At 51.3% G+C, this 27,741-nt stretch overlaps 1 protein-coding gene across 4 annotated transcripts; it reads right to left on the bottom strand.

Annotated features, from left to right (window-relative positions):
* Positions 1 to 27,406, bottom strand: ILF3 (interleukin enhancer binding factor 3). 4 transcript variants are annotated; one of them, XM_032884004.1, is made up of 20 exons: positions 27,206 to 27,406; positions 15,761 to 15,859; positions 15,174 to 15,403; positions 14,841 to 15,018; positions 12,634 to 12,781; positions 11,101 to 11,192; positions 10,615 to 10,710; positions 9,795 to 9,906; positions 9,277 to 9,374; positions 8,597 to 8,708; positions 8,378 to 8,488; positions 7,855 to 8,054; positions 7,309 to 7,476; positions 6,732 to 6,869; positions 6,473 to 6,649; positions 6,223 to 6,376; positions 6,019 to 6,072; positions 2,273 to 2,638; positions 1,271 to 1,399; positions 1 to 676 (listed from the first exon to the last, which is right to left on the bottom strand). In XM_032884004.1, exons 2-20 carry the CDS (start codon positions 15,761 to 15,763, stop codon positions 540 to 542), a joined length of 2,703 nt encoding a protein of 900 aa, XP_032739895.1. In that variant the 5' UTR covers positions 15,764 to 15,859; positions 27,206 to 27,406; the 3' UTR covers positions 1 to 539. The 4 variants fall into 4 exon arrangements, with proteins under 4 accessions (XP_032739895.1, XP_032739896.1, XP_032739897.1 ...); XM_032884005.1 differs by having other exon boundaries at positions 6,732 to 6,857; positions 27,206 to 27,405; XM_032884006.1 differs by lacking the exons at positions 1 to 676; positions 1,271 to 1,399; positions 2,273 to 2,638 and adding an exon at positions 4,213 to 5,570 and having other exon boundaries at positions 27,206 to 27,404.
* Between the last annotated feature and the right edge of the window lie 335 nt (positions 27,407 to 27,741).

The raw sequence follows: 27,741 nt of genomic DNA, 5'->3' as shown, positions 1-27,741 counted from the left end.
CAGACTTTCTTTTTCTTTATTTGTCTACATTCAGCTTAATTCAGATGTACTGTCTGAACGATCCAGACATACAAAAACCCCCACTCTTTCCCACTGGTTTTTAAAATAAAATCTTCACTTATAAAACTGAAACACTAAAGCATTAAAATACAGAAAGCTCGTTTAACTCACTTCACAAAAGCATTAACAGATGATGTATCCCTTCTGTAGCTATTTAAAGACAAACTGAGTTAACACGAACACCAACCGTAAATAGACAGAGGGATACGGAACTGCAAGAACTCAAAACTCTACTCGGACAAAGTTGTGATGGCAACTAACAAACCATTGAAGACACGGAAGTCCCAAACACGGCTAAATATGGGTCACAGGACGGGCCACGGGGGTGACCAGCTGCACCTCACGACACGGCAACGTGGACAGGTTGGGGCGGAGGGGGCCTGGAGGGGCCAGCTGACATGTTAACTGTGATGCATAAAACTGAATCTTACAACGAGGGGTAAGTGCAGAAGGTACAAATCTTCACCCCTCGGGGGGCTTTATCTATACTGGTAGTTCATGCTGTGGTCTGCGTTTCTGCCGTAGCCGCCCTGTGAGGACTGGTAGGAGCTGGGAGGGCCGCTGTAATTCTGGCCGGACCCCGGGGAGTTGTAGTTTGATTGTGACGAGTAGCCTCCTGGGGAAGAGAGGGGTGGGTTAGAGGTGAGGGGCACGGGGCCCTCCCTGTGAGCAGAGCTCAGGACCACGGCCAGCACCCGAGCCGTGTTGTGTCCACATCGTGTCCATGGGTGAGAACACAGCAGGAAGCAATATGGGCACGGCCTCTCGCTCTGTGCCTTTCCTGGGTCATCGGGGCTAGCAGTCACCAACACCCTGTGAGGCGACCACCAGACCTGGTTCGTAAGCAGTGGGGATCTGTCCTGTACAGACCGCGGCAGTGGGAGGAGTCTCTGGGGGCCACCCAAGCCCAAGGCTGGGCCTGAGGCCCCCAAACCAGAGACCACACAGCAGACTGTCTGGGCCTCAATGTTGCCAGCATTTTTCCATACAGGACATTTTCCCTAAGACCAGGGCAGCATCTGGACATCTGGCTTCTAAAAAGCCAAGAAGGGGGAGGTATGTCTAAACCTGTGTGCCCACGTCTCCCTTCCTGTTCCCCCACACAGAAGCCCTGCCTACGCTACCCACCTGCCCTCGCCAGGCGGTGCCCCTCATCAACGGACCTCCCCCTTCCGCCCCCACACTGCACCACCTGCTGATCCAGGCCCACCTTGTTTGCCTTGGTATGAGGAGCCGCCCCCAGAACCGCCGCCGTAGCCCCCGTGTGACCCTGGGTTGTAGGACGACCCGCCTGAGCCGTAGCTGTTCCCGCCGCTCCGGCCTCCACTACCACTGTAGTCTGGGGGAGAGAAGATAATGTGGTTAAGGGGCCTTGGCAAAGGCACAGCTGGGGGGTGGTCCAGGATTCTCATACTATGGCCCTGGAAGTGGCAGGCCCTAGGTTAAAACCACAGGCCTTTACAAATCTCCCTCTCCTGTCTGCTTCAATCTGGCACACACCAGTTGGACTGAGAACTGCCAAGGGCCAGCTGTTGCCCTGCAAGGCCATCGTGCCCTGGGTCAGCCTGCTCACCAAGCCTGGAGGCCCAGGTGCATCCTGCCTTCCCACTTTCTCCTCCAACCCAAGCTTCCCAGCAAGTCAGGAACCACAAAACAGCTCCCTTTCCTCCCACCCAGCTGTCACCAGGCACTCAGTGTCCCTTGGCCCCCACAAAGAGAGCACGGCTTCTTTAAAGTCCCTGGCCCGCCTGCGAACCAGTGTCCCATCACAGAAGACAAGCGCACACCTGCGCCTTCCTAGCTCGGCCACCAGCTCAGCTGCAAACTGCCGGGGGCGTGCAGGAGGCAGAGGCCCAGGCAGAGCAGAAAAGTGACTCCAGCTCCTTGAGGGCCAGAGGCAATGCTGTCTCCAGAGCCCATCCCTAGAGGTCCCCTCACAGCAGCTGGCCCAGACTCGAACCCCACCCTTGTGCCCCAGCCTCAACCCAAAGGCTTCCTTGGCACAGGGGTCTCTGCTAGTCCCGCCTTCAGAGAAAGCGACAGGAAGGGAACGGCAAGGATCTGGGCCCGGGGAACTCTGCCTCCAGGATTTTCCTAAAGCCCGCCCGGCTTCCTTCCAGTCCCTCAGCAAAAGGTCAGGGCAACGGCTGGGCTTCCGCCACTCCACGGGATGGCCCCTGGCCAGGCCTCGGGGCCCTGGAAGCCAACTCACTGAATTTGCTCTCGTAGCTGTAGTCTGATCCGCCCCCGCCCCCGGGGGAGCTGTAGGAGTTCGAGTAGGAGGAGTAGTTGCCTTGTCCATGGTTATAGCCCTTCTGCTTGCCCTGTGGGGGGCCATAGTTGCCGTACTGGCCCTGGCTGTAGGACTGCTGCTGGCCTTGGTGGGACTGGTAGCCCGAGCCGTAGGAGGGCTTCTGCTGGCCCCCATGGGGCTGCTTCTTCCCAGCGTGTTTCGGGGGCACTGGTGAGTTGTAGTTGTCGCCTTGGTAGTAGGAGCCGTAGCCGGAGGAGCCACCACCGCCCCCGCCGCCGCCACCACCGGCATTCCCCGAATGCCCTCCGTTGCTGTAGAACTGACCTAAACAGGAAGGCAGCAGGTCAGGCGGAGGGTGGGGGACACAGGTTGCGGGGGGAGACAGGGAGGGTGGCAGCTGTGGGTCCTGAAGGCTGACCCACAAGCCCGTGGCCCGGGCCGGGGCCGAGGGACAGAGGCAGGAGAGCGAGGAGCTGTGGCTCCAGTCCTTCAAGCAGCCCGGTCTGGATGGGTCCAGCCTTCAGCGCCACTCCCCCAGCAGCTGATGACAACAATGGATCCTTGCCAAGCAGCGGCAGGACAGCGCGCCCACAGCAGCTTTCGCAGCGGATGTCAACATTACAATGAGATGAGCTCTGAGCGCGAGATGACATTCAAGACTAGCCGACTGTTACCCAAATGTCCCCAACGGTGACAGGGAAAGCAAAGCCCCAGAGAAGCAGCTGGCCACCCCCACCATCCCCCCTGCTGTGCTGGGAAGAGGCTCTGCCGTCACAGGCCTGCGGGAACCCCAAGAGTTGCTCTCCGACAAGGCCCCGGAAACCGGTGAAATTCCTAGATGAACAGCCGGTCTGACATGGCTCTTGGGGGAGTAAACGGAGAGTCGGTCAAGTGACCTGGGGCATCCCCCCGGTGTGACCTGCGCATACACAGGACTTAAGGAGTGATTCTCAGGGCGGGAAAGGAGGCCGGCCAAGAAGCTGGGGGCGGACCATCCAGGCCAGGCCTCCAGCTACAGCCGCAGGCGGCGCCCCAAGGGCCCCTCTGTTCCCAGCACAGCTGCCAGGGGCAGGCGGACCGAGCGTGAACTGACAAGCGTGCAGGGAGGCCGCCACATTCTCAGACCCCAAAACTGAGAATGTCACAGCAAGACCCTCCCTCTGGCCCTACGTGTCGATCCCATCCCACGAGAACAGGTATGTCCACACCCTGCCCCCACCAGACACTCAGGTGGGCCGATGGGGGATGGGTCAGCTAAGCCAAGGTGGGAGGAAGGGGAGGCCCGGCCACATGAGGGCTCTCAAGCCCAGCAGAGCAATCCCCAGCACTCACACGCGGGCAGTGGGGCTCCTGGCTCCTGAAGCAGGTAGGGGGACCTGTGGGCACACCTTTGCTGGTTGGTGCCGCCTCTTGTCTACAGACAGCCCGGAGCTACCCTACTGTGCCCAGGGTGGGCAGAAGGGGGAGGGGACCCTCCCACACAGCCTGTCCTTCCTTCCCATGTTTAGCACCAAGGGTTCCCCCGCCTTTTGGGCACCGTGAATTTGGGAGTCATCGATTGCCTCCCACCAGTGGGAGATGTGCACCCCACACTGCCAGGTCTTGGGCTGCTGGAACAGTAATTTGGATAAAACTGATCTGTGACATCAGTTTACTCGCTTCAGGCGGCCTCCTCCACCCCTCCACCCGCCCCCATCACAAAGCCAAAACACCAAGGAGAGAGACACGGTCCACAATGCGAGAGCGCACACATGCGAAGGCCTGGCAAGGGGGCTGGAGGACAGGAGGTCCGCCTCAGACCCCCTCTCAGAACCCCGCCACCTCAACCGCCCCACGGCCTGAACTGAGCACCTCAGAGCCCCTCCTCAAGCACAGGAATGAATGAAGACGCCAAGTACTGAGGACTTGTTACTTTAACATGTATTGATTAAAAAAAAATAAAGGGAAGGAGAAGTTTTCAACGTCATTTCAGGATAACTATTTCCTGGTATAAAAAGACATTATTCTCAAACAATAACGTTCTAAAAAAAAAAATACATCATGCAAAGTTTTAAAAAGTTTCACTGAATGTTTCAAACCTCTGGGAACAAATTATATTGTAACCGTTTTGACCATTTTTTGCCTGAAGAAACGCAAAATCTTGCAAGTCAACGCAAAGACAGGCTTTGCCGGCACAGGACTGCTGCTGACCAGAGCCCAACTGTGCTCTTTCCAGAAGGGCCTGCCACTGGGAAAAGTTAGAAACCCCAGCCTGCACCCTAAGGTGAGAGGGCAGAAGATTCCAGGCCTTCTGGAATCTATCATAGCTGCACACCCAGCAGCACGGACCCTGTGAGGCCGGCTCCTCACTGGAGAATTGGGCTACGTATTAAGTCTTTCTGCTTAATTATTTTAAAGCCCCACTACAACAAATAAACTCTAGAATCCCATGCATTTGCAGCTGTGACTAGGACTTGCAAAATTCCACGTTCTCTCTCCCTTAAAGCCTGTCTGTTTCCTGCACTAATAATGGAAGCACAGTTTTGATACCTTTGAGAGTTCACCTCTAACTAAACCAGCCACAAAATACCACACCCCCAAACAAGAACCCACCAGAGCATTTACAAAAGGCGGGAGAGGTTAACTTAGCACAATGTACAATTCCCAATGTTCCCAACGTTTTACAAGCTTATTTAAAAAAAGGAAGGAAAAAAAAAAACAAAAAACAAAAAACAGTTGCTCTGGATTCAGATGTGATAAAATCGTTTTCATTACTGTCAAAGGCATCAACCAGATGTGGGAATTTGTTAAAAGGTTAAAAATTCATACAAAACCTGCTGTAAATTAAGACAAAGGTAGATTAAAATGCATCATTATCTGTCTCTTAAATAAAGTAATGCTTTCCATAAAAAGCAAAGGTGGGCTTTTGCCTTGATGCTGACCAACGCTGACTCTAGAATTCTGTGCAATTCTGCACAAAAATGCGTTCTCTGAAAATTGCTTTCCACTTATTGTGAACTTCAATATGACCAAGTTCAAAGGCAAATCACGATAAAAACTGCCATTGTCTTAAATTCTGCAGGCTAAGAGTTTCAGACAAGCTGCGGTGACAAGCCACGGTTGAGAAACCCAGTGAAGCACAGGGGCACAGCACGGACACTTTGGGTTTTGGAGTTCGAGAAAATTGGAGTAAAAAGTTGATTTTGTGTGCAATACTTTTAGATGCTCTAGGAAGACCCAAAATCATGATAGCCGTAGCAGTCTGTGAAAAAGTCACCTACAAAAGGGGGAGACAGAGCAGAGAAAAAAAATTAGAATTCTTTTGAAAAATGGCACAGAGCGCCACATTTGAAATTCATGTTTTAGATTTCTCTGCTCCTGTAACCCCCCAATGAAGGCTCCTTCTCAAGACAAGAGCTGTGCACTGTCAGGAAAAGCATCATCACAGGACTGGTGCTTCACATGGCTTAAAGCAGAGAAATTTAAAATTCTGACTCTTAAGGAAATTTCAAGGCACACAAATACGTGTGTCAACATTTAAAGCACAAATTACACTTCTGCAGCACAGGGCCGGAGGACCGTCTGCTCTAATTACTGAGAAAAGCTGTGGGCCACTCCTCAACCTCGGGGAGGCTGCTGCGGGTGGGCCGCCCTCTCCTAACTCAGGCGCGGGAGCTGAGCTGTAGCTTCTCCCCAACCTCAGACAAAGAGAAACACACACTTACTGTAGCCTGCTGTCGCCGAGTTGCCTCCATACCCGTAGCTGCCATACCCAGCGCCTGGAAAGGAACACACAGGGTCACGGGGGGTGGCAGATTAAGTCTGCCCTGCCCCTGCCTCTCCCACCGTCTCGGCCCGAACCCAGGGGCCCCACGTGCTCCAGGGAGCCAGTGGGGTCCACGGGGACGACACAAGGCCAGGGTCCTCACCAGCGTTCATGTAGCCTCCATGGTTGGCGCCACCAAATCCTCTCCCTCGACCTCGACCTCGGATGTTCCCTCCTCTTCCCCGCCCTCGAAGGTTTGGGGGCGGGGGCACTTCATTGTGCATGGGGCCTCCCATGCCAAACCCAGGGTTATGTGGCTGCGGGGAGAGAACAGAGACGAGCGGCATTCACCTCGCACTCCGACCACAGGAGAACTCGGGCTAAGGCCAGAGATGGCGAGGCCAACCGCTTACCTTAGCAGCAAATTTCGGTCCCCCCCTGACGGGCACAGGGGTTCTCTTCTTCTTGTTGGCCTCCAGGGCGAGAGGAGCATCAGGGAACAGCTTTTCTAGTGCGGCAAGAGCGGCATATGCTTTTGCCACCTTTTTGTTCGAGCCAGCGCCCTGAAATTTCTGTCCATCCACCTCGACCTGGGAAGAACAGACGCATGTCAGGGTGGCCCCGTGCTTCCCCCCGGGGCAGGAGTTAACTCCTGGGGAGCTGGCTGCTCACCTCCATGACAAAGCGCTTGTCGTGGCTGCCCCCAGTCTCGGAGATGAGCTCATACTTGAGGCCACGCCTCTTTTCGTTAAGTTCCATAACAGGGTTCTTGCCATGCTTGGTCAGGATCGGCCCCTGCTGTTTTACGTTCTCAGGGAAAACAGAAAAGAAAACCAAAAAACTCAGCTAAGGGCTTTCCAGCAGGTGGAGGAGGGCAGCTGCCCCCAGACATGACAGAGGCCCTCCACTCCATCTTCCCTGCTGTCCCTCACTTCCCTCACCTCCCAGCCTTCAGAAGTCATTGGAGGGCATCCAGCAATGGGACCGCCTCCACCAGCACCCTATCTCTGGGGAATGGCCTGACTTCGGCTGAGCACCATCCCACTGCAGCCCCGGGGGCTGGGTGAGCATCAGCAGGGGCCCTCGTGGTGGCAGCTCAAAGGCTCACCCCCGGCTCCCTGGGCAGGCCCCTGTACTGAAAGCTACCATTGCGGGGGAAGTAATGAGAACCAGCAACCACGCTGGTTCACAGGACACAGAGCTGCCCTCGGCATCCCGTCGGGCATGCTGGCCCCCACCACGTGCTCACCTCGGCGGTGGGATCGGAGGGGAAGGCAGTACTGGGGGTCGAAGCAGCTTCCACCACAGGCGGAGGGGCCACCACAGCCGGCTTTGCTTCCGTCTCTTCAGCGGAGTCCTCCCCCTTGCTAGAGTCTCTGCCTTCCGCGCCGGTAGGCAGGCCCATGTCCTGTAACACCTGCCGGAGGGACACCCACGAGACTCCCCAGTTAGGGATGGGGACTCAAGCACCAGGGTCATCTACGCAGACCTCGCCCCATCCCCCGGATCCCGAACCAGCAATCGGAGGCTGCCCCCCACCCCCCAAATCCCTGATGCCAAGCTACATTCAGGGACTCTCTGCCTGTCAACCACAATGATGAAGCGATCCTTCCACTTGTGACTTGGAAGACATTTAAAAACTACTCATCTCCGTGTTCACACACCCTCCCTAAGCCCGGTGTTGTCCATGCTGAGGGTTTCTATTGCCCAGGACTGCTCGACAGGAGCTCTGATGCAGAAGCACTTTGCTGCACGGTGAACAAGCACGCGGTGCTTGACCCCCGCCCATGTTTACCTTAACGGCCACGTGCAGCTTGGCAGTCTTCTTGGACGGCCCAGAGGCCTCAAATGAGTTGCCATCCACCTCCACAGACATGGTAAAGATGGGAGCGTGGACCGGACCGGTCTGGGAAACCAGCTTATACTGCAATCCCGGCTTCAGCTGGTTGAGTCTCATGAGTGCGTTCATAGCTTGGGGAGGCTCTGCCTTCTCCTCTGCAGAGACAGAACACCAACAGGGTTCCAGACCATCAGCTGGCGCTCCCCGGCTGGAGGGAGGAATCACCCCAAACCCACTCCTGCGGCACGGCATGGCACGGCACGGCACGGCGGCCTGGAAGCCTGCCCTGGCCAAAGCCTCACCCGCGCTACTCCCAGCACGTCCACCCCACTTGCGTTCTAGACCCACACTATAGTCAGTCAAAGACAGCTGCCATATCCTGCCTGAGAAAACTAAGGCAAAAAGCAAGCATCTCACCACTCTGGGACTCTTAATTGAGCCTGAAGACACGCTACGGACTAGAAACAAACACCAGTACCTTTCTTCTGAATCTTCTTCTTCTTTTTGCTAGGAGACTTCTCCTCCCCATCTTCTTCCATCGGGCGTTTCATGGGCGTAATGGCATAGGTGGTGCTGGGGGGGATTTGAACTGAAGGAAGAGATCACAACAGAGAAGGCTGAGACTCCCTCCCGTGCTCCTGCCAGCAGATCACGCCAACGCCAGCAGGCTGGGGCCAGGCCCCCATGGTGAGCTTACCTGTGTAGTCCACTGGGTTTTCATTCTTTGGTTTCTTGGGCATCTTAGAAGGCAGAGGGTCCATACCCAGAACTTTATGGAGCTGGCCAAACGCAGCAAGTCGCAGAGCATGCTGGAGAAGGGGAAGAGGACCTGACTCAGCCGCCCTGTGCTCCCCACCAAGGTGTGTGTGCTCGCTAATGCCTTCTGGAGGGGGTGGGAGCTGAGGGGATTGCTAACGGTCTCCCTCACAACAGCAAGGGGTCCCCCAACAGCCAGAGGAGGGCCTGACTGCCAGGGCCCAACCTTGCTGTGGGGGAAGGCCTGCCTGTGACCACCCCCCTCAAGAGGAATACAGGAGACCCCAACCTGGGGACTGGTTGCCACACGGAGCCACGTGGTGGGCCTGCAAGGGAAGGACCCTGGAGCAGTGCACACAGTAAATACATCTCCCCGCTGAACTCGGTGTCCAAAAATAGCACTCGAGCAGGCTGAAGGAACAGGAGACAACCACGCGTGGCGCCAAGGGAAAGAAGCAGCCCAGATTGGGGCGCCCTGTATCAGGCATAATCCCTTCTCCTTCGGTCCCCAACCTGAGCCTACAAGTCCAGTGGCTACCCTGAGAATACCCAGTAACGGAACTGGAAGCCAGTGATTACAGACTGGGTAAGGGCTCACGTTGGCAATGGCGATGACTATACCTGCGCACTCTGTGTGATATCTTCCCGTTGCTGTCTGTCTAGATGCCCAATAGCATCAGTGGCTTCTTTTTCACAAGGGTCATAAATGCCAGAACCATCTGAAGGCAGGAAACAAGGAAGATATGCAGAGGATTATCTTTTAGCATCTCGGAAGAGTTGTGCTGGCTGAGGGGACCAGGTGCGTTACCCCCCACGCCCCATCCACACCCAGCTCTGGAAAACACGCTGAGCTCGGTGACCCACTCGGCGTCCAGCCCGTGACAGAAATAATTCACGTGTCTCAGAGCAAGGAGCTCGCGTGGGAGTGGGTCACCACCGCCCCGGATCCGCCCTGAGTCACAGCTGCGGAGCCGGCACAGGGCTGGATATGATGGTGCAAGAGGGGAGTCGCATGCTTCGGCCCTAGGGGGACACGGGGCTGCTGCTGCCCTAACCCGGTCAGGGGAACCGCCAGGAAGTGGCCTCGGGGCCTCAATCCCTGTCCTTTCCCTGCAACCTGCAAAGCACAAGGCCCCAACCTGGCATCACGATCCCCGACGCCAGGCACTCCAGCACTCTCCGCAGGGCCTCGCCGGCACCCATTGGTCTGTTGGCTGTGCCGATGGATTTCTCACAGAGAAGCTCAAGGGGCTGAAAGGCAAGAGGGACAGTTAGCGCCACTGTCCAGGAAGCGATCGGCCGACGCTGAGGAGCTATCACTGGGTATGTGTTTTTGGGGGTGGTGGTGGAAGGGGTGTCTAAGCCTTCCAATTTCACAAGTTGGGGGAGGGCGGTCAAAGCCCTCAAGATCACAAGCTAAGGATGAACCAAAGTCAGGACAACTAGAGCCCGGCTTGGTGACTTTTCCTTAAAAGGATGAACACTGAATCTGTCAGACTGTGTGAGCCAAGAGGCAAAGAAGAAACTGTTACCTAGATACTTATACATTTATTACACAGCTACTTCAAAATACAAAAACCGATCTTAACTATGGGCTGTTGACAGACAGGCAGCTGGCCAGAACTGGCCTATGGGCCCCACTCTGCTGGCCCCCATCCACGAGAAGCTTTAAAAATGCTTCTTCACAGTAAATGTGCTGCCTGGCCAGCGCCCTTCCCTAGGCTGAGCTACGTGTCCTCTATGGCGGGCAGTGGGGGGTGGGGATGGACATCCTGGTCTAGCTCTTACCCCTCGCCCGAGGTGTGGCACAAAGTAGTTCTCAATAAATGGCTAATAAGGGATGCAGTGGCCACGGCCTAGAGGGCCACTCCAGCCCGGTTACTGTAACATATTCCTGGGATACGGGAGAAGTCTCTATACACACAAACCCCAAGTGGCCACAGCTATAAGGTGCCTTACCCATCCTCTGAGGGGACCCCAGGTGGGCACGCGGGTACACAGGTCCCTCAGGACCCGGATGACAATGACACACGACTTCAGCCCGTTGGCTCTGGCCTAGAGAACAAAGCACAGGCTCTTTACACCAAGGAAACCTCCCTTAAATACAAGGCAAACATGAAAAACACAAGTCTCAGGGTGCTACTTTGTCAAGGGTAAACGGGGAATGGTCAAGACCATCAAGTGTGTGGTCAGCAGCGGTTTCACCGGGTGGACAAGAACAATGTTACTCTTGGCACAAAGCAGCAGCAGCCCACCTACTCAGTCACAAGCCTCCTTTGGGGACATCAAATTTTTCTAAGCGCGCTCCGTTAGCAACTGCACGCCAGCAGGTGCTAAGTTCGGCACGGCGGTCTTCAATGTTACCGAAACTTTATGGTGAAAGTTAGCCAAGTTAAAACTTAGGAATTCTCTACCAAAAGACAAATAGAAGAACAAAATGCAAACCTGGAACCACTTGGCGTGTCGGAGGGACGCCAAGGCAGCAAGGCATTTCTGCCTGTCCAGAACGTCCGGGGGATCGTTGACTGATAGCGTTTCTATTCATGGATGGAATAAGAAGACAAGGTACAGTTTGACCAAGGGGTTTCTGTCAGGTGGAAAGGGGATGTGGCAGCTTCCTAAAGGGCAGCTGAGGCTCCCAGAATCTCAAATCATCTCCACCCTAGACCAGGGAAGGAGAAGCTAGAGTGCATTTAACTCTGCCCTGAGGAGATCATAAAAATCGGAGGCCCCTCCAAAAAAAAACAAAAACAAAAACAAAAACAGAAGTGGGAAGTTACTCTAAAAGGAATAATCCCATGGAGGGGAAGGGGACAGATAGGTGGATCCTATCTTCTAATAGACAATTACCTTGCTTCCTCCCCATGAGCTCCCAATAAATTAGCTATGCTAAAAATTTCAATAGCAAAAATCCCCCCCAAAAAAACAAAACCAAAAAAAACCAAAAAACAAAAAACAAAAAAAAACCCAAAAAATAAAAACAAAGCAAAAACCCCCCAAAAACAAAAACAAAAACACCATAATAGGTGGGGGGAGTGGAAATGAACTCCCTCTCTGCTTCCCACAACGGCCATCCCCTGAGGCATCTGCAGCAAAGGGGACCACCTCCGCCCACCAGGCGGGACTGCCCTAGCCCCAGCCCTTGACAGAGAGAGTCCTGTTGGTCAAAGGTCCAGCGTCCCTAAATCGATAATTGGAATCAGGTATGAGAACCAAAGGTAATCAAAGAATAGCAACAAGGGCGCAAGGTGTGAGCCTCTGCTGCAGCAGAACTGGGGCGCGTCACCGCCGCCCCCCCGCGTGTCAGGGGTTTGGATAAGGCCTGCGACCTCCGCTCTGCGCTGCGAGAGCTCGGATTAAAAACAGTTTGCACGCAGAAGAGACACCAGAGGGGCCCTTGGTGGCCTCTGAATTACGAAAGCGTTATGAGCCTCTGAGATTTTTGGTTTTGCAAATCACACGACTGTTTACAACTTTATCCAAAACTCTGTAGCAGCTCTTCGCATTCCAATCCCAGCAGCTGATTAAAGCGGCCCCTGGAAGCGGACGAGCGAGGCGGCCCTCGGTTCTGCTGCGGCACAAGCTGTCTGCACGACTCCAACGTGATGTTCATGCAGAAACCATCTGGTTGTCTTCCAGAATTTACAAGCCATATAAAATCACCAGGGACACACTTTTCCAAGGCCAGAGAACGCTCAACAGAAAAACCAAGTTAACACTGATGAGAACACTCAAGGATTCAGATAAAAACAAAAAAACGGTGCAATCCTCTAAGAAAAGTGCTACTCACTTTTAGTGCAACTGTTGTGTCAAACTCCCAAGTGCTGAAACTGCACGGGAGACGGGGTCTCAGAGTACAGGTGGTCAAAGCTACACCAACAGCCTTTTAGCAAAGCAGTCTAAAACTGAATAGCACGTTTGCCTGGTGAGGGCACACCAACTTTCCACAGTCCTGCTGGCCTTTCTCAGCCTCCCTACCTCCAGCTAATACTTTCTCCATTTCTTCTCTGACAACGGGAGATGTCAGATGGATGGTCAGGGACAATGGAGGCTCTTTTGTGTTTTTTATCACAATTGCAGCATCATCAACAGACTGGAGTATTTCGTACTTGTCTTCTGTGACCGCCTACAAAAGAAAACGCAACTTTCAAACACACTTCCTCCCCAAGGCAGGCCATCAACAGCTCTGCCTTGCAGGTTACCCCAGCACACGTGGCAGCTTCTTGGGTACACAGCTTCTGTGGGACAGCGGTGCCTTCATCTAGGGGATCGGGACCTCCCTCCTGCCCACCAGGTCTCTGGCCATTTTCTGGGTACTCCAGAGCCGAGGTCTCTAACTACGCAGAGAAGTCATTTTTCACGGGGAGCTTCACAATGCAACACCTCAGGGTCTGGGAGAAGGAGACGAGGGTGTGAATCCTCATTGTGTCGCGTGGGAGTTGTGTAACTCTGGGCAAGTCACTTCATCTCATTGAGATACTGGTTTCTAATGTGTAAAATGGAATTCGTGACAAGACCTACACCACCAGGCTGCAGGAGGCTTACACCGACACCGCGTGCAAACACAACCCCCAGCACAGAGGAACCCACTGCTGGGGGCGGGGGGGCAGCCATCAGTGTGGAAAGACACGGTGTAATAAGTGATTTGTGTCACAGGATGCATACACAGAAAAGCACGTACTTGCTGCTAATGTGTGGGTCTATAAAACAATGTTCACCTGGCTTCTACTTTCTCCTTTATACCAGCTTATGTGCCTTAATCAAGAAAATTCAAACTATATTGGTTTTTGTGAGGGGAAACATAAAGGCACTATCACGTTGAGGAGAGGACAAAGCAGACTGAAGAACCTGGGGTTTTTCTCCGCCTCAGCACCAGGGACCTCCTGGGCTACGGGGACAGCCTCTGCCCTGCGGACACTGAGCAGCCACCTCTGGCCCCCACCCAGCGGAGATCAGCAGCACCCCACTCCCCCTGCCGTGACGACCAAAACTGTCTCCAACTTGCCAAACGTCCTCTGTGAGGGCAAAAATCGCCCCAGTCAAAAACCTCTAATCTGAATCAATAAAAATACACTCTATTCGTATCTTTCTTGAAAGACTTTACAAAAGAGAAAAGAGGTCTTTCCTTTGGAAACATTTACAACAGCGTAATTTTCATCAACAAATATACTTTTTATAGGCATGGATTAAAATTAACATAAAAATGACCACCAAAACAGAAAAGTTAGGGCTTCATCAACCTGAAACCTGGCTCTCCAGAAGTACCTACTATACTGCATTAGCTCCACACTCAATTCTGACCTCTATACCAAATCCCAAGTTATCAGGCACATGGGAAAAAAAAAAAAAAAAAAAAAAAAAAAAGTCTATGTTTACATTTAAAAATGAACAGTGTCTTTCCCTAAGGAATTCCACTTCTTGGTGGTGTTGGTTGGTTTTGTTATCCTCCTGCTAATCCTGTTGCTGAACCAAGGGTGAATGTGTCCCCAAGGGGGCAGCACACGGTGGTGATGCGTGGAGGTCCTGAAACCCCCGGACCCACAACCAGGGGTCCTGGGATCAACTACGCAGCTCCTCGCACCCCAGTGACATCTCCTGAAATACTCAGACAACAAAATCCTATCTTAAAGGATCATTACGAGGAGGAAACTTATAAACACACATAAATAAATACACATACGTAAGAACACCAATAGCATGCCTGGCCCAGAGTCTGGTATAGTAAATAGTAAATGCACAAGAAATGTTGAGGGTATTATTTATGCAACACTTTGGTAATGAAACACATAAGCTGGTTTTTAAAAAGCTCTTGTGTCCAGTTTGGGATCAGGGAGGAAGAGTTAATCATTGTACCTTCTACCCAACCCTCCGCATACTCGCCCATCCACCCCACTGGATGGAGCGCGGACTTAAGGCTCCAGTCCGGTATGGCCCAGCACACAGTAGGCACCGAATCTTTCCTGGCTGACAGCGCCTGGGCCCATGGAGGTCAGCCAGGCGCCGTCCCAGAACCTCAGCAGCCCCGCGGCGTCCTGCCATCACCTCTGGGTCAGGCGTGCGCAAGCACGTGCAAGGGGGGCTTTGCAGCGCGCCTCCCGATGCACAGCACAAGTGGGCCTCTCTTCTGTCCCGTTGTCCTTGACAAGCATGACCCGACAGCACCCTGAGGAGGCAGTCACACTCACAGCGAGCTGGATGGCCAGGTTGTCAGCCACCTTGTCCAGGAGGGCGGTGGTGGGCTTCTCCTTACAGAGCAGCACCAGCTCTAAATCCAAGTCCCCCTTGAGCAGCAGGCCCTTTGCCACGAGGCCCACGCGCATCACGCCGCGCAGGGTTCTGGTCATGTGCTCCGTCTTCTGCTCCCTGAGGGACACACAATGCATGCTCAGTGAGGGAGTCCACGCAGCCAGAACCCAGAGTCCCTGGAAAGGCTGGAGTTTCTTAGAAAAGGAGATGCTCACTCCGATGCTGGCCAATCTCTCGGAAGGCTCCCCGCCCTCCCGAAACCACACACGTACCCAGCCCCTTCTTTGGCCTCCTCCTCCGCGGGCACGTCCACATTCTCAGACTCCGCATGCTCGCTGCTGCCTTTCTCCTGTTCGTCTATCCAGTCGGACACGGCCTTGAGTGCCCTCTCTGTGTGCGACACCATGTTCTGGACCGCCTCCAGTTCCTCTTGGGTCGGATAAACAGAAGAATGCTTTGCCATCACATGGCGATCGTCATTCACAAAAATTCGCATTGGACGCTGGAAATGTGAACACTCAGTTTAAAACGCGCACAGACACCAAGCCCCCCTCCGGGTATCTTTCAGGCTGCCCAACTCCGAATTCTGCCTTATCACTTGTGTCAGAGTAGGCTGAGAAGCAGGACAACCAGATGGAACAGCTGTTCATTCCGGAGGCAGCTGAGAGGGGCCACACTCAACCTAACCTGAAACATTTGTTATGTGTGTCTGTATCTGTACGTGTGTGAGCTCTGACACGATGTAGTAGTATTTTGTAATTCAAAAAGTCTAATGAAAAAATAGGAGAATCAAATGCCTTGGGGAAATGCCACATCTCTGAATATCATGAATAAAGAAGTATGATTAAAAAAAACTTACCATCTTTACTTCTTTTTTCTGTAGTGTCTGGAAATCAAATGTTTGCTTATCTTTTCAAATTGTGACAGATTTCCTTGGTGTTATCAATACTTCAACTATCTATAAGATCAGAAAATCTTTTTAGTTTCAAATATTTCATAGATGGATGAATTTTAGCAGCCAGACACTGAACAGGATGAAGGACAGTGGTGCAGCCACAGGAAGAGGCCCTGTTAACCCAGGACACATTTTTATTCCAAGTAGTCACTGCTAAGCTGAGGTACAAACAACTAATTATAAAATCCCGTAAAAATGAAAACAGACCGACTTCCCACCCACATCCAGTAAATTTCTATTTCATCTCCTTTCATCTTTTTTTAATGTAAAATATGCCAGTTTTTACAAATATAGACAAAAAAAAATCAAAAACCCATGAGCCTCCAATAAATGTTCAGCAAACTCTTGGTGCTTGAAGAAGGAAAAGAGAGGGAAGAAGCTCTGGTCTTTGAAGGTAATGAAAAAGACGGAAGGAAAGCAGAAGACAGAAAGCTAGTTTCTGTACTGGAAAGGCAAGAACCTTCTGCAACATCAGGTGGACTTGACCGTGGCTCCACATGGCCACACCTGTGCGTTCCGTGTTGGAGAGGCCGAGAGAACGCAAGTGCTCGACAGAAGCCTCAGGACAAGCACAGCTGTAATTACCATCTTGGGCTCTAAATAACAGGCTGACTACAACCTACTCAATTCCCACTCTGTGCAAACAGTCTGGTCCACAATGAGATCTTCCAAATGAGTAAACAACAACAACAATATCCATCAGAGTAACACACAACAGAAGAATGCGCGCATCCCATCCAACCACACAACAGCCAGCTCCTTCAGTCTTGGTCAGTCACCAGCCAGGGCAGCAGGCCCCACTTGGAAAGGCACACATTTCAAGGACAAACCTGGACGTGATGGACCAAAACAAGAATTTCCCACAATGCTTCCGGACTACCTAACAACCTAACTGCAAATCTGCAGATTTCAAAGTGGAACTATAAAGTCGAAAGGTGGAATTAGATGGGGCTACAGACAAGCGGGGATCAAAGGCTATGCTGTGGGAGGGCTGGGGAGAGGAGTGAATCTCTGGGCTCCGCTCCGTCACCAAACGGGAGCTTCCGCACACATCTAGGCTTGCCTGTCCAGCCACCAGCCATGTGGCCCTCAAGTTTCCTTGTTCCTTCTACACCTGTGACACAGATACGGCCCCTCTACCTTTGCAGGAGGATTGAAAACTAAACAAGTCAACCCACAGAAAGCAAGCAGCACAAACCCCATGGACCCTTCACAACGGCACCAACTTCTTCTACCAACGAGATCTCCATTTGCCAGGTTGCCCTGGGAGGCTAAGCAGTGACTGACACACAAAGTGCATCCCGTATGAAAAAGTTCCCATTCCTTCACTTGGGAACATGGATATCAAGGCTGTGTTCAAAAAGAATGCTTTACCTGTTAGGCAGTATTTAAGATAAATTACCATTGCAAGTACATTCCTGGATTCTGCTCTACAACACCCCAGGGAGGCAGGCGGTGGAGATGGGGATGGAGATAAAACGGGACGGTGCAGTGCTGACCGCCGCTGAAGCTGGGAGACGGGTATGTTGGGATTCACTTGTGATGGCTGAAAACTGCCATTCCGGTTTTTTCTTTAATTGCAGAACGGACTTAAGTACTCCTAATAAAAGCGCAGCCACGGCAGGTCATTCAAAAATTCAACCAACACTCAGATACCCAGAATCTCAACCGAGAAGCAGACTCCGAGAAATCACAGCCCACTGGAGACACGGCCATGCCAGACGGCCCCCACTCCTGGCCACGTCGACGCCTGGACCGCATCCCTCTGAGTAGTGAAGGCTGATGCTCCAACCGTGCTGATTTACTCAACACGTATTTAGCACGTACTTTCTCCACACAAAGCCCCAGGGTTGGCTTCCAGGACAGTGACAGACACGTCAGACAAGGGCCTTGCCCCTGTGGACCTGGCTGGCTGGCACAATGTAGAAAAGAAACTCCTGCCTTCCGAGCCCAACAAGGTGCCAGGAGCCAACACCTCACCGCAAACTTACCAGCTCCCCGTGCTACACTCTGCCGCCGCCACGAACATCAAATGCAGAGACTTTAAAAACAACAGAACTTAAACCAAGGCTTCAGAAGGCTAAGAGTTTTTCATTCCAGGTTTTACAGACCTGATATTGTCTAACTTTCTAAAAGGAGCTCCCCAGAGAGATGGCTGATTCAGCACCTCACCCGGGAACTGTGGGAGGATGGTCATTTGCACATCAGAAAGCAAGGAAGCAGGGCTCCAGGGTGGCTCAATCTTTTAGCGCCTGCCTTCAGCTCAGGTCATGATCCCAGGCTTCTGGGATCAAGCCCCACATCAGGCTCCCCGCTTGGTGGGAGACCTGCTTCTCCCTCTCCCACTCCCCCTCCTTGTGTTCCCTCTCAGTGTCAAATAAATAAATAAATAAATAAATAAATAAATTTTTAAAAATCAAGGAAGTGCTTGGACATTAACACAAGTCCAAAGGACAAGGAGTTGACTTGTAAAGGCTCCCATCAGCTACATTTGGAGCAACGGAATACAAAAGAAAAAAAAAAAAAAGAAAGAAACATAAAATGCGGCACTCCTGGGTGGCTCAGTGGGTTAAGCCTCTGCCTTTGGCTCGGGTCATGATCTCAGGGTCTTGAGATCGAGCCCCGCGTGGGGCGCTCTGCTCAGCAGGGAGCCTGCTTCCTGTTCTCTCTGCCTGCCTCTCTGTCTATTTGTGATCTTTGTCTGTCAAATAAATAAATAAAATCTTTAAAAAAGAAAGAAACAAACATAAAATACTGCCATATGTATGAAGTTCCAGAAGAGCCAAACTGCTCAGCAGCTGCCCCGGACAGGTGGCGGCAGGGACACCTGGGAAGGGCACTTTCAGAGTGATGGTCACGGTCTACATCTTGGTAGGGATGGAGTGTACGCAGTGGTCAAAATTAAACGGTATACTGAACATGTGTGCATTATTTAAAACAAAACAAAACAAACCAAAAAAACCCAACTATAACTAAATACTGGACTCTAGTTAATACTTAGATAGAAACCGCAATTTTCGGCCACTCTGAAAGGCACATAAGGATAAAGTGGACTATATGCCAGAGGCATCCAGTAGATGCTTACGTGAACAACAGTGAACTGAACAACGGCCAGAAGAGACGGAGACATGTAGGAGATAAAACCGGAGCCAAATGTCCACGGCAGAACCTAGGCTATACCCACAGGCAGCTGCTCACTTTAAAACTCTGTCACCTTCGGTGTATATTTGAAAATTTTCATCCTAAAACATTATAAATATATAATCAAAACTGATTCCGCACCAAAAATGTACATAAAAGCTCGAGTCTGTAATAATACTTAATAAAACCCCCAGAACCTAACTTGCCACCACGGGAGAGGTCCATCCCAGCTCCCTACTCTGAAAATGGTGAAGAGGGACTGAAGCCCGCCCACAGCTGAGGTGGGCATCACAACTCAGAACGAACGCCATCCGACAAAGAGAAACCGGGAGTAGAAGATCACTCTTCTACCAATGGGTAAAAAGATACTGTGTCACAGGACGCCTGGGTGGCTCAGTGGGTTAAGCGTCTGCCTTCAGCTCAGGTCATGATCCCAGGGTCCTAGGCTTGAGCCCCACATCAAGCTCCCTGCTCACTAGGGAGTCTGCTTCTCCCTCTCCCTCTGCCTGCCACTCCCCCTGCTTATGGGCACAGGCAATCGTTCTCTCTCTTTCAGGCAAATAAATAAAATCTTAAAAAAAAAAAAAAAAAAAGATTGTGTCAAAGGAAATGAGCCCATCAAAAGTACCTCACAGACATACACACGCTCCCAAATGCACCTGCCATCCTGCATGGAGGCCTCCATCTGCCGCCTTCACCATTAAAACTGGAACGTGGGTGCACCTTTGCTGAGGTTGCTGCAGCCCCGATCTTCCTCTGCTCCGAGCGGCAGGCCCCAGAAGGAACCTCTGAAGAGACCCACTGGCCGTGACCATCACACCTGGCCCCCACCTGTGGAACATTCAGCCCCGGAGCCCTCCTCCTTTAGACCAGGCCTTGGGGGTGATGCCTCCTGACTCAGGGGCACAGAATTATATGAGCTAAAACAAACGCTAAAAACTGGAGACAATGCTCCTTTGCAGGCCAGCAAATCTGGTCTCCGTTGTCTCTATGAACCTGGATCTGTCATCCCAGCCGGCTTTTTCAGAAGCCAGCTGCTCTGGTCTTGAATACCAGGGCATCCAACTCATTAACAGACATAGGGGTCTTCTGGGCAAGCAGAAACCTCCTTTCCAAGATTTTTAGCGAAGAACACTGTTGGCGGGAAGCCCCCAACACCCACCTACCCATAAGCAACACTCCACTGGCTCCTGCCAATCAAACTTTAAACAGAAGCCGCTCCTGCAACCACCTTTATGATTCAAAAATGGGGCATAAGGAAGCCCAATTTTTACCAGCCCAGCTTCTATGAAAAGAAGCCAAGGCAAGGAATGGCTGGAGAGTGAAGAACCGGGGTTTTAAACGTGAAGTTTGTATAGCTGGGGATGTTCTAACAGGGATCAGGTTTCTTTCTTCTCGAATCCAGCCACTCACAGCATGCAGAGTTAAGGAAGTTTAAACCACAAAACCTTTCTCTTGCAGTGTGATGACCACCTCTCTGACCTCTTGCTAATTAGAATGTGACATATGTGGCATTTGCTGTTGGAAAAAGAAACACGCCCACGTCAGCTGCATGGATCAACAACCGTTTATAGAATGAATGGACAGGTGTAGTGGCAACACCCTCACAGGTATGGCCCCGCCTATCTTCCAGAGCGGATACCTCCTCTGCCAGTGTATTTCCCCGAGTTACTACCGCTATTCCAGAGACTCTGGGGAACTGTCTTGAAACAGACGCTCCTCTAAGAGACTGAAGAATTAGGCTCTGACATGTGCGAGGATCCAAACTCCACGTCCAACTGCCCCATCTCTGGAGCTGTCCTGTCCTGGCGTGTGAGGTGAAGTACTAGACACGTGCCCCTCTTTAGTGACGTTACAAACCTCCACAGACTGACACCATCGAGGACACACGAAAGTTTAACAAAACATTTCAGTCAAAAGACACCTATCTAAAATCTGGTTATGAATGCCACTGAGAGATTTTAAAATCCAGCACAGATCTAACACCTAGTACAGTGATTCCCAAATCTGTCTGCAACGGTATTTTTACTGATCCACAAGGAGATATAAAGTTAGGAATAAAGATTTTCACAAATATTTTCAATTTTAAAAAGCATGTCTTTTTTCCTCAAGAAGACATGGACACAAGGTACACTAATTAATTACAAAGATATTTTTCTTGACTAAATAAAAAGTTGACAAATACAGATTTTTTTCCCCTCAAAAGGTTTCTGGAACTCCACTGGTGAGACCCCAGACTCTAGGGCCACTGGTACTGTAGAGCATTCATGGATCTTGGGAGACAGAAGCCCCAGGTTTGTGCCTGCCGGGGCTCTCCAACCTAGCACCTATGGGACCTTCCAGCAAATTACCTATTCAGAGCTGGGTCAAACATGGGTCAAACGCTAGCTAAGATAAGAGTTGCAAATAGTAAGGATAAAAGGTGACTTTATGGAAAGATGCTTCATTGACCATAAAACCGCAAATGCAATATATTAAAGGAGGAATTTCAACGACTCTTGGACGAACCCACAGAAATGTTTTTCAAGTCTGCCTGTGAGAGGACCTGACAGTAAAGTGTGTACCATGACTCCAAGTGGGAATTGCCAAACCTCCTTTCCAACATTCTCTTCAAGAGCCAAGGGGATGAAGTAAGTAAGTTTAGGAACTCTTCCACACCTGGCTGGGGAGGGTGACACCCTCCACACTGGGCAACCCTTCCTGTTGGATTTTTTTAAGTAGACTCTACACCCAGCGTGGAGCCCAACGCAGGACTTGAACTCATCACCCTGAGATCAAGACCTGAACAGAGATCAAGGGTCAGATGCTTAATCACCTGAGCCACCCAGGTGCTCCAGATTTTTAGCTTGGCATGCAATCTGTTCACTTCCCCCAAAGCACCCCCCCCCCACCACTGCAAAGAAAATAAGACCATTCCTCAACGGATGTGACGTATACGTGCGAATTCACAAACACGAATTATTTTAGTGGGTGAGGGCGGCACTTTTGGGTTTTTACAAAATTCTATTTTATTTAAATTAACTTATACTGGACTGCTAGTTCCAGTGACTCACCAGTTGCGCATTAACGCCCCGTGCTCAGTACATCATGTGCCTTCATTAATGCCCACAGCACAGTTACCCCCTCCCTCTTCCAAGGGCCACCCTCTTTTAAATAAAACTTTTTTATTTTGAAGTAACTGTAGCTTCACATGCAGATGTAAGAAATAACAGAGATCAAGTGTCCTCTGTAACCACCCCCACTCTCGCACCCTGCAATGGTAACATCTTGCAAACTACATAGTATAGTATCACAACCACAACAGACATGGATACAGTCAGACACAGGCCACTGCCAGCCCCACAAGGATCCTTCCTGTTGCAAGTGACTGGCCACACTCCCCTTCCACACACCCCATCTGCCTAACCCTAAAAACCACTAATCCATTCACCATTCCTATGACTTTGGCACTGCAAGAATGTTATGTATGTGGAATTGCGGAGCATGCAACCTTTCAGCACTGGCTTGTTTCATGCAACATAACTGCCTCAAGACTCATCCAAGTTTTGTTATCAACAGCTTGCTGCTTTTGGTTGGTGAGTAGCATTCCAGAGTATGGAGGCACCACTGTTTAACCATTTACCCACTGAAGGGCATGGCTTCCCGCTTCTGGCTATCAAGAATAAAGTTACTATGAACATTTGTGTATACATTTTTATGTGAACATAAACATTCATTTCTTTGGGATAAATGCCCAAGAGTGAACTTGCTGGGTCACGTGGTAGTTGCCTATATGGTTTTCCAAGAAACTGCCAAGAGTTTCTCCAGAGCCGAGATTTTAAAACGAATTCAAGTTAACCTCATCAAAATCAACTCGGTTCACCTTCTCCCCACTCCTGTCAGCTCACGCATCTGCTCTGGTCACTGGTGAGCCCTCACCGGGCAGCCTTTATTCCTTCCTGCAGACATTCTGCACAGGTCACCCACAGGACAAATGCTTATTAAGGGCTGCTACGAGCAATGGGGCTGGGCTGGTTATTTCCACATTGTTAACATTTGGACTGCTTTTCTGAATTATGAGTACATACCAAGGATTATTAACTAGCAAAAAATCTAAATGTACCAAGAAGAAGCCAACCTAACTTGCCACATTTTATTCTTTAAACACACATAGACTCAGTCAAGTAAGAAAAGGAGTCCAAAGGAAGCAACGGAGAACCAAGTGGCCTGGACGATTATCCCATTAAGACTGAGCTTGAACCACAGTCCTAATGAAAACAGCAAGAAGGATGGCTGTTTGGGACGTTCAAGGAAAATCACAATAGATCTCAAATTGGAAAGAGCATCACTCCTCACTAATCACCTAAGATTATAAAAATAATTTGGGGGGGTGCCTGGGTAGCTCAGTGGGTTAAAGCCTCTGCCTTCAGCTCAGGTCATGATCCCAGGGTCCTGGGATGGAGCCCCACATCGGGCTCTCTGCTTAGCCGGGAGCCTGCTTCTCCCTCTCTCTACCTACTTGTGATCTCTATCAAATAAATAAGTAAAATCTTAAATAGTAATAATAATAATAATTTGGGACAAATTTACATACTCTCATAAAAGGATGCATGCTCCGTTTTGTGACTAAATGATCCTCAATGATCCCATATGGCTCACAAGAAAATGGCCTGTGGACAACAAACTCATTTTCTTGTTAAAACTAGCAGCTACATTTTCAATTTCTTCATTCCGTGAACACTTAATAAGAAAAAAACTTAAATTTCAACTAGACATTGCTTTCTTGAGACATGTGAAAATACGTGACGTTAAAAGTCACTTCTAGGGCGCCTGGGTGGCTCAGTGGGTTAAGCCGCTGCCTTCGGCTCAGGTCATGATCTCAGGGTCCTGGGATCGAGTCCCACATTGGGCTCTCTGCTCAGCAGGGAGCCTACTTCCCTCTCTCTCTCTCTGCCTGCCTCTCCGTCTACTTGTGATCTCTCTCTGTCAAATAAATAAATAAAAATCTTAAAAAAAAAAAAAAAGTCACTTCTAAATTTCCAATCACAATTTATAATGGGATCGCCTATAAAGTGCAACCTTGGGGAAATATCACAGGCATTTAATAGAGCATAAAATGGCAAGAAACAATTTTTACAAGTCGGTACACTGAAAAGGCTCCCTAACAAACACCTGTCCACCCCGCTTTCAATATTGTTTCTGTAATGCTGCTAGCGCCACAAGAAGTCAGCACCCGCTTACCCTAAATAACAGAGCAGAGAGGGAAGCTGGTCACTTCAGATGGAACTGTCAAGTGCTGCAGCAGGAATCTGAAGGAATCTCATCCCTTCAGGGCCCCTAACCTGCTTCACTGTGTGTAGACTCCTGTCAAACCACTATCTGCCTTTAGTTTCAAACCCCTTCGCTGGAAACAGAAATCAAATTTTTTTCTCCCAGGACTTGGCTAAGATAAAAAGCACCCAATACGCATAGCCTGGAAAATCCTAACTCCCGGAGCTCCTGGGTGGCTCAGTGGGTTAGAGCCTCTGCCTTCAGCTCAGGTCATGATCCCAGGTGGGATCAAGCCCTGCTGAGCAGGGAGCCTGCTTTCCCCTCTCTGCCTACTTGTGATCTCTCTGTCAAATAAGTAAATAAAATCTTAAAATTAAAAAAAAAAAAATCCTAACTCCCATGAAGGTTCAATCAAAGCAATATTCAGATAAAATGTCATCCCTCTGGGAGACACACATGCATTTAATACCAGATAAGTGACATTTACAGTTCGAAACTGCACAAAGTTCATCAACTTACTGACAAAATGTAAAAGGAGGGCAAATCCAAGGAGGTATAAACCCAAGTTCCTTGGGTAAGGGAATTATTCCTCTGAGTCATAAAAGGTGAAATCAGGAGGAACTGGGGAGAAGAATGAGAGAGGTAAATAAGAGGGAGTTGATCCAGCCCAAAGAAAACTTTTTTCCTTTTTTAAAGATTTATTTATTTATTTGAGAGAGAGAGAGAGAGAGAAAACACACAAGCAAGAGAGCACAAGCAGGGGCAGTGGAGGGAGAGGGAGAACCAGGTTCCCCACCCAGCAGAGACCCAAAATCACGCCCTGAGCCGAAGGCAGACATCCAACCAAGCCCCCACAGAAAACTTATAAAGCCTTTTTCAGAAAGTCATTTCCAAGCCCCACATCTTGCTACGGACAAGCCTACTGCTTACTCAAACAGAAGAGGCTTAAAGACTTACAGAAAGCTCTTTCCTCATCACTGACTCCACCTGTTCCTACCTGGAGACCTTAAGCAGGGGAGCATGAAAATGAGCGCCAATGACATCCAAATATTAGCACCCGCTCTTGACAATGTAGGTTTTTGACAGGAAGAATTTCAGAAAAGGAAGAAACAGCCTTAGATTCCTCACTCTCTGTAATATGGACCTCAAAAAACAGAAACAAACAAAAAGCCTCTAAAATATACTAAAAGAAGTTAAAGAAAGGAATTTTTGCCTAAAGGCACTAGACAAGTTCAATCAGGAAAAAATAAAAAGTGCAAGCGATTAGGTACCACTCCACTCCAGAAAGAGTGTGATTCCCAGGCTTGCCCAAATTCTACGAGAGTAGGGAAACTCTGATACACCCGCACTCAGTGCTGGCAAGGCCAAGCCTGGCGGTATCTGCCAGCCTCCAATCAACTCCAAACACTAGGGCCTGCAGAGATTCCATTCACAAATCCCAGGGTTCAGGAACTGCTCACATGGCCAACAGACAGCTCAGGGGGAAAGACCCCAGGAATAGGGACAGTAGCACCTGCCAGTACCCCCGGGCCTGTTTTTCTCTTTTCCAGCTGTTATTGAGTTTCTGGTTCCCACACTTCATTCACAGCCTCACTGGCTGCTGTTACCTACATCCCACAAGACCACACACAAAGCATAGTGGCAGCAATGTGAGCAATCGGCGGAGATTCCCAACCACGACTCTCTGAGGAAAAAAAAAAGTCTGCAGCCCTAAATTTGAGTCCCAACTCTGGGTGGCACCTTAGGTTTTCCTGTGGAACCCAAATCTGCCACCAGGCCACTCACTTTAAAGAGGAGAGAATCCTAAGCAATCGGGAAAAAGATTCAGACCACTGAAACACCTAAGTACTGAAAAGGAAGGCTTCTCAGGGAAATGGGCACTCCCTTACTCACCCTTCATGTCCCCTGAGCAGAATCCCAAGCAACGGGTCAATCAATTTTGGAAATACTGAGAAGAGATGGCTTATCTCCCCGCAAGTTCTGAATTGGGGGAGAGCATGCTGATCACTGTACGTCCCAGATAATTCATCCAGGCGCAGTATTAACTGGGGCAGAACTTTAATTCAGTCCCTCAACTACGTGAGAAAATAATGTAGAAAGTCGTTTTAGGCTCTCATGTTTGGGTCACAATCTTGCAAGTTTCAGCATACCCAAATATCGCACCAGATCACCATTTTGAGGGAGGATGCAAATCCTAAGCAATCTGGAGAAAATTCATCATCAGTGAAACACCTGAACTAAAGAAAGGGAAAGCTTAAACCCTCCGCCAAGAACGGGTCCTGATCTGGGGAGGCCTGGCTGACTACAGATTTGGGAACCCCATGCACCGACAAAGGCCTCCTAGGCAATCAGCGTGGGAACGGGGTTTCTGGGAGGAGGTCCGCGTCTCCACGCCATGTAAGGACAAAGGCGGCGACATTTCCCGCCTCGGGAACCTGGGACTCTCCTGGAACCCGGGAAGGGACTGGGACAAAGACTAAAAAGGAACAAGGAGGGGGGTCGCCCCTGCCGCGCCAGCCAGGATGCTACCGGCCAAGGGGGGTGTGTGCTCCCGGCACGTGCGCGCGTGCGCGCGGGGCGCCGCAACAGACAAAGCCGGGCCCGGGGGACTCGGCGGCGGGGGGCCCGGTGCGCGCGCACCCCCCGCGCGAGGCGCCGCCGCCGGCCGAGGGGCCGCGAGGGGGGGCGGATGCGCGCGCACCGGGCCCTCGCCGCCGCCGCCGCCATTTTGTTTCCTCGGCACAATGGGGGAGAGTAACGGCCGAGCGCGGGAGCGAGACTGGCGAGGGAGGAATGAGACAAGCGCTGGGGCGAGGGAACCGGGCGTAGGCGGGGAGCGCGGGGCGCCTGAGGCCCTGTCACCGCGCCCCCTCAGCCCGGCCCGCGCTGAGTGGGAGGACTGGCGGGGGGAGGGGCAGAGGCGGGAATGGGCCCCGCCGCCGCCACATTGACGCTTACCTTGTCGGCGTTCCCTTCCCCGACCGCAACCGCCGCCACCGCCCTCCTGCCACAGCCCGCCGGGGTCTCCCCCCAAAAGCCACGCGGTGCGCACCGGGCTGCTGAGTCCAACTGCAATGGCGAGAAGAGGAGGAGGAGGAGCCGGGGCCGGGGGCGAGCGGGCGGGCGGGCGCGCGCCGGGGAGGTGCGGGCCACGTGATCGGCTGGAGCCCCGCCCCCTGCCGCCGCGTTGCCGCTCGACGCAGGCCGAGCCCGGGAGGGAGGGAGCGACGAAAAGAGATAAGGCGGGCTTCAGTCACGTGGCAGGAGCGCAGCCGTTGCGTTTTTGGTCACGTGGTATAGAAACGTCACCTCTTTTCGAGGCCTTGATCATGTGATAGTGGCTCACTCAGAGGGTTCCTTGGCCACGTGACAAGGACTTCGGCCCGTCCCTTTGCTGTATTGGTAGGTCTGCATCATGTGATGCGGTCGCCGCTCTTTTTTTTAATGGCGGTTTTAAGCTGCATTACCACGTGATGGAGGTCGAGGGGCGGAGT

This window comes from Lontra canadensis, unplaced genomic scaffold (genome assembly GCF_010015895.1).
Source record: "Lontra canadensis isolate GAN:19392208 unplaced genomic scaffold, GSC_riverotter_1.0 scaffold88, whole genome shotgun sequence".
Lineage (NCBI taxonomy): Eukaryota > Metazoa > Chordata > Mammalia > Carnivora > Mustelidae > Lontra > Lontra canadensis.
Note: the sequence above shows the minus strand (reverse complement) of the source record. Positions and strands in the feature narration are given on the sequence as shown.

What these genes read in the sequence shown, in the direction of transcription:
- ILF3 (XM_032884004.1), bottom strand. An exon ending in GTCGGGGATCGTGATGCCAG is followed by an intron (nt 9,375 to 9,794) that starts GTTGGGGCCTTG and finishes TCCTGCCTTCAG; the next exon opens with ATGGTTCTGGCATTTATGAC. An exon ending in GAAGAAGATTCAGAAGAAAG is followed by an intron (nt 8,055 to 8,377) that starts GTACTGGTGTTT and finishes CTGTCTCTGCAG; the next exon opens with AGGAGAAGGCAGAGCCTCCC.